Source organism: Echinops telfairi, unplaced genomic scaffold (genome assembly GCF_000313985.2).
Source record: "Echinops telfairi isolate 266 unplaced genomic scaffold, ASM31398v2 ScPeMD7_3533;HRSCAF=4204_0, whole genome shotgun sequence".
Classification (NCBI taxonomy): Eukaryota; Metazoa; Chordata; class Mammalia; order Afrosoricida; family Tenrecidae; genus Echinops; species Echinops telfairi.
In genome coordinates, this window is record NW_022107431.1 from 37,769,370 (window position 1) to 37,780,473 (window position 11,104).

Here is an 11,104-nt window from a genome sequence, read left to right on the forward strand (position 1 = left end):
TAGTACAAGATCCGTTTGTTGACCTTTAGGAGTGTTTTCCAGTCAAGTCTATTGGGGTGCCATGCCCTCGCCTCAAAGTCTATTTTTGGTATTCCCTCAGAACCTCCTTGCTCTGCTCCCCTTGCTGTTCTGTTACACACCTTAAGTATTTTGCTTCAGTGTGTGGGGTCAGATTGGGCACAATTCCCACACTGTGTCTCCAGTGTTGTCCCCTGTAGGGCTATGGGTGAGCGAGGGATGTCGTGTTTCATCGTGGGGCTGGCCGTATGGTCCTCTCTGCATTGGCTGCTCTGAGCAGGGATATCATCCTGAAGGCTTGGTGAGCCAGGTTGTGCTCCACTCTCTCTTCCTCCCACTTCATTTGCTCCCATGTGCTCTGATCAGACATGTCCCTCTCCCTGAACTACATGTAGCTGCAGTGCGGTCCTCTGAAGTAAATTTGTCTGGGGGATGGGCGGCTGTCCACATAGTTGGGATTGGGCCCCTCAGACTTCTCTACTGGTTCTCTGCTTCATGCTGGTATGTTGCATTCATACCAGTCTTGGGGCACTGGGTTAAAGTCGGGTCCCTCTTTCCCTATGGAGATATAAATAACTCCCTCCCCTTAGCTGGGTTGGTGCCCTGTTCCCGCGCTACCCATTTCTTTTTTTCCCATCCTTTTTAATTGGCTACCATATGTATCCATGGATTTGGTCTGGCCCCTGCCATACTACCTGGACCTCACCCCAGGAATGTTTGCATGCAGTAGCTTTTTCCCTATGCTCCTTTTGCATTTTTTTTAAAGCTGACTCATGTTGTACTTGTCCTTTTGTGCTTGGCTTACTTTGCTTAGAATAATTTCCTCCAGTTCTTCCCATGCGGTGATGTGCCTCATGCATTCATCACTGCTCTTTAGTGATGCATAGTACTCCAGTGTATGTATGTACCACAGTTTTTCAATCCATTCATCTTTTGATGGAAATTTGGGTTTGTTCCCAACTCCTTGCAATTGTTAACTGTGCCGCAATGAACATTGGAGCACAGATGTCTGGTCATGGTTGATTTCTTGCCTCTTCTGGGTATATGCCCAGTAGGGGGGGTTGATGCATCATATGGTCACTCAATGTCCATCTGTTTTATATATCACCAATCAATTTCCATATTGGGTGTACACACCTACAGGTCCACCAGCAGTGGATGAGAGTTCCTATCTCACCACAGCCCCTCCAACACTTGTTGCTTTCTGATTTATGAATTGGGCTCTATTTGAGGGTGTTAGGTGGTTTCTCGTAGTTGTTTTAATTTGTATTTCTCTTATGACTAATGATCAGGAACATTTTCTCATATTTTTATGGGCTAGTTGTATTTCTTCCCCTGTGAAACTTCTGTTCAGGCCCTTTGCCCACCTTCTTAGTGGGCAATTAATTTTTTTCTTTTTGGAAGCTAGCAGTGTTTTGTAGATTTTAGTAACAAGGCTTTTTTGTTTGATGTGGCATTGCTAAAGATGTTTTCCCAGTCTGAGGACACTCTTATTACTCTCTTTGTGAATTCTTTCGATGTACACAGGTGTTTTATCTTCAGTATACCCCACTTGTCAATTTGTGACTCATCTGTGTTTATGTCCTTCCCTATTTCTGATAGCCTATGTATTCCCTGTGCCAAAGTTCTCAGGTTGGTCCCAATTCTCTCATTGATGGCCCTAAAAGTTTGGGGTTTAACTTCAAGGTCTGTGATCCACCTTGAGTTTATTGTTGTGCATGGAGCGAGATAAGGGTCTTGCTTCATTTTTCTTCAGGTAGCTCTCCATTTTTCCCAGCACCACTTGCTAAAGCGGGCATCTGCTTCATATCTGATATTTTTTGGACCCCTATCAAAGATCAGTTGTCTATATGCTGATGATTTTATTTCTGGATTTTCAGTTATTTTCCATTGGTCTGAGTATCTGCCATTATTCCAATACCATGCAGTTTTGACCACTGTGGCTGTATAATATGTGCTAAAGTCAGGTAAAGTAAGCCCTCCCACTGTTCTTCTTGAGGAATTCTCTGCTAATTTGGGGCTTCTTCCCTCTCCATATGAAATTGGTGATCAATTTTTCCATTTCTTTGAAGAAAGATGAAGGTAATTGTATCAGGATTGCATTAAATTTACAGAGTGCCTTGGGCAGAACTGGCATCTTTACTATATTGAGTCTTCCAATCCATGAGCATGGAATACTCTCTTGGTTTCTTGCAATAGTGTTCTGTAGTTTTCCTCATATAAATCTTTTGTTCTTTTAGCCAGATATATCCCTAGCTATTTCAATTTGTGCTTGGCTATTGTGAAAGGTACCACCTTTTTTATCTCCTCTTCTGTGGTCTTATCTGATGTGTATAACAGTCCGATGGACTTCTGTTTGTTGATCTTGTATCCTGCCACTCTGCCATATTCCTCTATTGCTTCCAGCACTCCCCTTGTGGATCTTTTGAGATTTTCCATATATAAAATCACATCATCTGCAAATAACAATAGTTTCACCTCTTCCTTCCCCAGGCAAATACCTTTGATGTCTTTTCTTTTCCTTATGCTATTAGCTAAAACCTCTAGTATGATGTTAAATAAGAGTGGGGACAAGGGGCATCCTTGTCTGGTCCCCTTTTTCAGTGTGATTGTGTTCATCTTTTCTCCATTGACTACCACGTTGGCTGTTGGTTTTTCATATATAGTTTGTATTATCTTGAGGAATTTTCCTTCCATTCCTATCTTCTCAAGTGTCTTAAGCAGGAATTGGTGTTGTATGTTGTCAAATGCTTTTTCTGCATCTATCATGTGGTTCTTATAGTTTTTCATGTCAATGTGGCAAATAATGCTGATGGTATTTTGTATGTTGAACCATCCCTGCATCCCTGGTATGAATCCCACTTGGTCATGGTAAATTATTTGTTTCATATACTTTTGTATTCTATTGGCCATAATTATTTTTAAAGATTTTTGCATCAATGTTCATTAAGGATATTGGTGTGTAGTCCTCGATTCTTGTGGGATCCATGACCAGTTTTGGTATCAGAGTTATACTAGCTTCATAAAAGGAGTTCAGGAGTTTGCTGTCTTTTCCTATGTTCTGAGAGAGATTGTGTAGGATTGGTGTCAGTTCTTCTCTGAATGCTTGGTAGAATTCTCCTGTGAAGCCATCTGGTCCAGGGGATTTTTTGGTTGGTAATCCTTTGATAACCTTGTCTATTTCTTCTATTGCTATGAGTCTGTTGAGATTCTTGACATCCATTGGGGATAGTCCAGGGAGGGATTGTTTTTCCAAGAATTTGTCCATGTCTTCCAAGTTGTTGAATCAGTGGCATACAGGCCTTTGTAGTACTGTGCATTTATCCCTTTGTTTTCATTAGGGTCTGTTGTAATGTGCTCTCTTTCATCCCTCATTCTTGCATTGAAATGTGTTCCCTCCTTTCTTTGCAAACCTTTGTTCTTGAGTGTTTTTAGCCCCTAGACAATATATCCTTATTATTTTATGTGTGCATCACCATTACATTTGAGGCCCAAAATACTACAAAGTGTCCAAATATATCACTGGAGTTCCATGCACATTCTTCTTTGCCTCCATTGTGTAACAGAAGCCCTACCTAATGGTTCTGATTGACTTCATTGTTTTTTTCTAATATTCAGATTCCTCTCCTTACCTTCCTCTTGCTGACCAGAAGAAATCCCAAGTTCTTAGGCAGTGGTATGAAGCACTTGCTATGTTCCCTGGCCAGCTGCCTCCTCAGGGAAGGATAATCTCTATTGGTGTAAAATCCAAGAGACCAAATATTCTTTTGTTTGTTTGTTTGTTTGTTTTGAGACCAAATGTTGTCTTTAAAAAAAATCAATTTATTGGGGGCTCATACAATTCTTATCACAATCCATACATACATCACTTGTATCAAGCACATTTGTACATTCATTGCTCTCATCATTCTCAAAATATTTTCTCTCCACTTAAGCCCTTGGTATCAGCTCATCATTTTCCCCCTCCCACATGAACCCTTGATAATTTATAAATTATTATTTTGTCATATCTTGTCCTGCCCAACGTCTCCCTTCACCCACTTTTCTGTTGTCCATTCCCCAGGGAGGAGGTTATATGTAGAGCCTTATAATCGGCTGCCCCTCTCTACCCCACCTTCCCTCTAGCCTCTGGTATCACCACTCTCACCACTGGTCCTGAAAGGGTCATCTGTCCTGGATTCCCTGTGTTTCCAGTTCCTATCTGTATCAGTGTACATCTTCTGGTCCAGCAAGATTTGTATGGTGGAATTGGGATCATGAGAGTGGGGTGGGGTGAGGAAGCATTCAAGAATTAGAGGAAAATTGTATGTTTCATTGCTGCTATGCTGCGTGCTGACTGGCTCGTCTCCCTGTGACCTTTCCATAAGGGGTTGTCCAATTGCCTACAGATGGGCTTTGAGTCTCCACTCTGCAGTCCCCCTCATTTGCAATGATATGGTTTTTTGTTCTTTGATGCCTGATACTTGATCCCTTTGACACCTCGTGGTCACACAGGCTGGTGTGCTTCTTCCATGTGAGACCAAATATTCTTGATGACTCCTGGGAATGATGCTAAGGGGGACCACTCCTGCACCCATCCCTTGTTTCCTAGCCCCATGTATTCTTGTTGTTGAGGTCATGGGGTTATAGAGAGTTTAATGACTTAGTGCATATACTACATGCAGGAGAATGACCTCACATCCTCATTCAGTATTGAGTTAGAACTCTCATTTCAGCCTTTGGGGCAGGTCCCTACCACATTCTATCATGCTAGCTGCTTCTTCACCATTTGTCCCAGTCTGTTCTACTGTGGTGGCTTGTGTGTTGCTGTGATGTAGGAATTTATGTCGCTGGTCTTTTCAAATATCAGCAGGGTCACCCAAAGTGAACAGCTTTCAGTGGAGCTTCCAGAATAAGAACAGAGTACAACGAAGGAATCGGCTGTCCACTTCAGAAGACAGGAAACCTGATGGGCGCATTAAAACATTGTCAGGTACTGAAAATCGCATGAATAGCAGCAGGACATTGCCAGAGTTAGTGACGAAAGATGAGCCCCTCAGGTGGAAGGCACTCAAAATATGACTGAGGAAGCGCTACCTTCTCAAAGTAGATTAGACAACAAGAATGTGAGTGGAGGAAAAGCTTTGGGGATGTTTATTTGTTGATAGGGCATAACTATAAATAAAAAGAAACAGCTGCAAGCATCTATTAATAATTGGAACATTGAGTGTACAAAGTATGAATCTAGATAAAGCGAAAGTTGTCAAAAATGAAATGGAATGCATAAAAATCTATATCTTTGGTGTTAGTAAGCTGAAATGGACAGGTATTGGCCATTTCAAAGCAGAAAATCTCATGATTTACTATGCCAGGATTGACAGATTCGAGCCAAATTGCTTGCACGTATTTCAAGATCTAGCTTGAAATACAGTGCAGTCTGTGATAGGCTAATGTCCATCCCCCTGCAAAGAAACCCAGTCCATGAAACTCATGCAAATCTATGCACCAACGACAAAAGCTATTGTTGCAGAAATCGAAGAATTCGATCAACAGCTTCAGTGTGAAATTGATCAAACATACGATCAAGTTGCACTGATAATTATTGGCCATGGAATGCAAAAGTTGGAAACAAAGTGCAACAAAAAGTAGTTGGAAACTATGGCCTTGGTAATAGAAACAAAGCTGGAGTTGGAAACAAACATTCTAAACTGCATGTTAGAATTTTGCAAGACTGACTTCATCACAAATACCCCTTTTCAACAATACCAAAGGTAACCACACATGTGCACTTCTCTAGATGGAAAAGCTACAAATCAAATTGATTTTGTCTGTGAGAAGAGATGTTCAACATCACCAGCTCAAAACAGATCAGGGTAGACTGTGAAAAAGCCCAACATTTGCTCAGATGTGAGTTCAAGTTGAAGCTGAAGAAAATTAAAACAAGCCCATGAGAGCCAAAATACACCCTTGGGTAGATCGGACCTGAATTTAGAGAATATCTCACAAACAAATTTTATACATTGAGATAATCACAGAAGACCTGATGAACTGTGGGAGGACATCGAGAACACCATACACAAAGAGAGCAGAAGGTCATCAGAAAGACAAGAAAGAAACATGGATGTCAGAAGACACCCTGAAAGTTGCTCTTGGTAATAGATTACCTAAGGCAAGTGGAAGAAATGGTGACATCAAAGAACTGAACAGAAAATTTCAGAGGGTAGCTGAGGAAGGTAAAGTATTATAACGAAATGTGTGAACACCTAGGGTTAGAAAATCAAAAAGGAAGAACATGCTCATAATATCTTAAGCTGAAAGAACTCAAAAGCTTCATATCTTAGGTTCTAATCTTGAAAGACTCTATGGTCAAAATATTGAATGATCCAGAAAACATCAAGAGAAAATGGAAAGACTATATACACTATACCAAAAATAGCTAGCCGCATTCCACCATTTTGGGAGGTATCACAGGATCGAGAACCAATGATACTAAAGGGAGAAGCTCAAGCTGCACTAAAGGTATTAACCAAAATAAAGGTTTCAGGAATTGATGAAATAGAAATTGAAATGTTTCATTAAGCTGGAAGCGTTCACCTGTCTATGCCAAGAAATTTGAAAGACAGCTACTTGGTTAACTGATGGGAAGAAATCCATATATGTGCCCATTCCAAAGAAAAGTGACCCAACATAATTCACAAGTTATGGATATTAATGTTATTAATATCTCAAGCAAGTAAAATTTTGTCAAATATCATCCAACAAAGGTTGCAGCAGCACATTGACAAGGAACTACCAGAAGTGCAGGCTGGATTCAGAGGAGGACGTGGAACAAGGAATATTATTGCTGACATCAGGTGGATTTGTCTGAAAGCCAAAAGAATACCAGAAAGATATTTGCTTATATTTTATTGACTATACAAAGGCAATTGGCTTTGTGGACCATCAACACTATGAATAACCTTGAGAAGAATGGGAATTCCAGAACCCTTCATTGTGTTAATGGGCAAGTTGTACATGGGTCAGGAGGCAGTTGTGCTAATGGAACAAGAGAAGAATATGCATTGTTTAAAATTAGAATAGGTGTGCATCAGAATTGTATCCTCGCACCATATTTCCTCAATCTATAGGCTGAGCAAATCATCAGAAAAGCTGACTCACTGCAACCCTAAATAGGGCTTATAAGACTCATCTTTCTCCTTTGGATCTGGTGATGGCTTTGAACCAGTGACCTTGCACTAGTTCCCACAGCCCAGCACTATCCCACAGTGCCAATAGGGCTTCTTTTTGAAAGGAATACAGACCAGAATTCCAATACATATTTTGGAGGGATGGGATTCAATCCAAAATACAAGGTAACGTGTCAGTAAATTCTGTTTGAAATACTAATTGAAAGGCAAAAGAAAAGCCAGAGAATGGACACTAGGTACTAAAGGGAAATGATACTTCTGAGTTGGAAGGATTTATTAATTTAATATATCAGAGAGGAAAGATGATATGACAAGTCAATGAAATGGTCTTTTATCTGAACTCTTTCACCACTCTTTGTCCCCACACTTGAAGCCAATATTTGTCTCTGAAGCTGGCAGTTACACAGCCTTAAACTGTTATTGCAATCAATGCAGCTTCCTTTTGTTATTTTTCTTTTGGTGTTGGTTTTATTTTTATTTCTTTATTTGTACCCCTTATTGTGATATGGGTAGGGGTTTACATTTCAGATCATCCATTTTGCATTTAGCCACCCAAACTGATTCAAAAGCTCACCCTGCCCATCTGCTTGGATTTCTCATCTCCCTTTTATGGAGAAATATCCTGCTCCCCAGCCCACCTCACTCAGCTATTCAGTGCATCTTCTATCTCCTAGTTTGTTGCATAGTGTCTGGGTCTTAAAAGCTTGCAAGAAGCCATTCGTGGCTCAATAATTGGTCTCTATTCACCTGGAACTACAGAGGAGGAAAGGGAGTTAGGAATGGACGAGGAGATGGAGTGTATGCTTAATTGCCTCCATGAACAACTGCCTCCTTGCCCTGACACCCGAAGAACTGGGTGGTGCTCTGCTACCATGTTTGAGCATTTTTATCAGAAATCCCATAGAAAAATCCTGATCAAAAAAGGAAAATGCAGAACGGGATTTCAAATTCTCAAAGATTCTAAACTTTCTGGAGCCATGGGAGGTGGATGAACTCCTGGAACTATTGCTCTGAGACAACCTTTAAACCTTAAGCCACAAACAATCCCTAAAATCTTGTTGAAATGGAACAGTGGTTGGTTTAAATGAGTAAAAAGGGTTTGCCTTGAGTATTGTGTTCTTTTAAGAACTATCTGTATGGGATCAATTAGACAATAGCAACTTGAACTATTACATCAGAACATTAGGGAGCTTTGAGCTTGTGTTAAGCAAGGAGGAACAACTCAGAAAGGAAGGTGAGGAAGAGTGAAGAACTTAAAGAATAGATTCAGTATCATTAGCTCATACATATAGAAATTGTTGAATTGATATGCATTGCACTGGATATTTTCAACAAGTGAAATTTTATGAAACACACCAAAAACCACTCCAAAAAACAACAAGTTCACAGAAGAAATGATAAAGCTTTATGCTGAATGCATCTTTTTGGTAATTATGAACAAGAACCCAAATTTTCAGTTTTCACTGCACCTCCTACATCATAAAGCCACTCATGCAAATTGAGAGTAGGTAAAATTACCCTCCAGTAGTAGGCTAAGCTATTTCAGAGACTGGAACTTAAAGAAATCTCTTGATTCTAAAAATTACCTGTTTCTAAAAAGTGGCAGAGAGCTGTGTTGTATATATGAGGCATTACTAATTATCATGATCCAAAGTCCCGTACCTTTCATGATTCACACCTTGCAGTACAGGGATTCCTTTGAGGAATGTGTAATGGTCATAGTCTATTGGCTGCCTTCCTAAAACATCCTCCCTGTTAATTTTTCCAAAACGTTGGAGGTGGAAGCCTATGAAAAGGTGACTTCTCAAGTATGTAATTACATTATTATATGTGGTTATACTTTACAAGAAAGAGCTTCACAGATAAAAAGAATAAGGTCTGTAGATTCCGTTTCTTCAACTGTTTAGATAATGTAATTTCTGAGCCAATGAAAATTTACAGTATGTTTTCTTATGATTAATCAGTTATTAGAGTGGGGCCTACTCACAGAAACAATATATGGGTTATAGGTTGAGAGAGCACTTTTCTATTTGGAATTTCTTCGGATAATTGAAATGAAAAGAAAAATATAGTGTGTTGTAATAAAAGCCATTGTTTAGTTTTTAAGAGAGTATTTAAGATTGAACATTGTTGTTCCCCGCTACCAGGAAGAGCAGAAACACAGCAGGCACTAAACAGGACCATGGCCAGCAATTTCTCACAACCTGCGGAGCTGCAGCTCTGCTATGAGAACGTGAATGGCTCCTGTACTAAGTCTCCCTACTCTCCGGGAACCCGGGGGGTTCTGTACGCAGCTTTTGGCTCTGCCTCTGTGCTCGCTGTGTTCGGAAACCTCTTGGTGATGATTTCAGTTCTGCATTTCAAGCAGCTACACTCACCAGCCAACTTTCTGATCGCGTCCCTGACCTGTGCTGACTTTTTGGTGGGAGTGACCGTGATGCCCTTCAGCATGGTCAGGTCTGTGGAGAGCTGCTGGTACTTTGGGGCCCAGTTTTGTACCCTTCACAGCTGCTTTGATTGTGGCGTTTTGCTACCCTTCTCTCTTCCACTTGTGCTTCATCTCCATCGACAACATCGCTGTCACTGACCCTCTGGTCTATCCGACCAAGTTCACCGTGTCTGTGTCAGGAATGTGCATCGGCATCTCCTGGATCCTGCCAGTTGTGTACAGCGGCGCCGTGTTCTACACAGGAGTGAATGATGATGGTATGGAGGGGTTGGTAAGTGCCCTCAACTGCATCGGTGGCTGCCAAGTTGTTGTAAATCAAGACTGGGTTTTGATAGATTTTCTGTTATTCTTCCTACCGACTCTAGTTATGATCATCCTGTACAGTAAAATTTTCCTTGTAGCTAAACAACAAGCTATGAAAATTGAAACTACAAGTAATAAAATCAAATCCTCATCAGAGAGTTACAAAGCCAGAGTGGCCAAGAGAGAGAAAAGCAGCTAAAACCCTGGGGGTCACAGTGGTGCCCTTTATGATTTCATGGTTACCATATACAGTTGATATATTAATTGATGCTTTCATGGGCTTCATCACACCTGCTTATGTTTATGAGATTTGCTGCTGGAGTGCTTATTATAACTCAGCCATGAATCCTTTGATTTATGCTTTATTTTATCCTTGGTTTCGGAAAGCTATAAAACTTATTCTAAGTGGGGAAGTTTTAAAGAATAGTTCCTCAACCATGAGTTTGTTTTCAGAATAAGTGTGAGCACTAAATGAGATGCTGAGGGATGTTTTGGAAATTATGAACTTATGACAAAATGATATAAGAAATTAATAAACCTTTCAAAATTGGGAAAATGTGTTCTGTTTTAAATTCCCCAGGAAAAGTAGTCATGGGACAGTGTTTCCATTAAACCATGGTGAAAGTATGTACTGTTCAAAATAAAATATGATAATGTGTTTGTGTACGTCATGTACCTTGGTTGATTTTTTTCTTTTCTTTTTAAAAATCATTTTATTGGGGGTTTGCACAATGCCAATCACAATCCATCCATCCATCCATCCATCATCCATCCATCCATCCATCCATCCATCCATTGTATTTCTTCTTTTTTTAAAAATCATTTTATTGGGGGCTCATATAACTCTTATCACAATCCATACATACATCAATTGTATAAAGCACATTTGTACATTATATACCTTCTTGTTTCTTCTGTTTCACTGATTCCCAAATTTCACTTCTGGACCTGACGTCTCTAATCACTTTCTCTGCCTTTCCCAACACCTTTGAATGGTCTTTTCATTTTTTTATTCCTCCCACCCCTTTTTGTTGTTGTTTTCTGACATAGTCTGGGTGTAACGGGCCTCCCTGTGGTTAAGGTTCTGTTCATTTGCTGCTCCTTTTGTGAATATTTCTCCCTGTTTTCCCACTGTTCCGTACCTTTTAAGACCTTTGGGGGCAACAGA

The 11,104-nt window shown here is 40.3% G+C and overlaps 1 protein-coding gene across 1 annotated transcript; it reads left to right on the forward strand.

Moving 5' to 3' along the window:
- The first annotated feature begins 9,366 nt into the window (after positions 1–9,366).
- On the forward strand, positions 9,367–10,394 carry LOC101657301 (trace amine-associated receptor 8-like). Its single transcript, XM_013004514.1, is given in 3 exon segments — positions 9,367–9,702; positions 9,704–10,113; positions 10,115–10,394. Coding segments are annotated over 3 exon segments (1,026 nt in total).
- Positions 10,395–11,104: the final 710 nt, after the last annotated feature.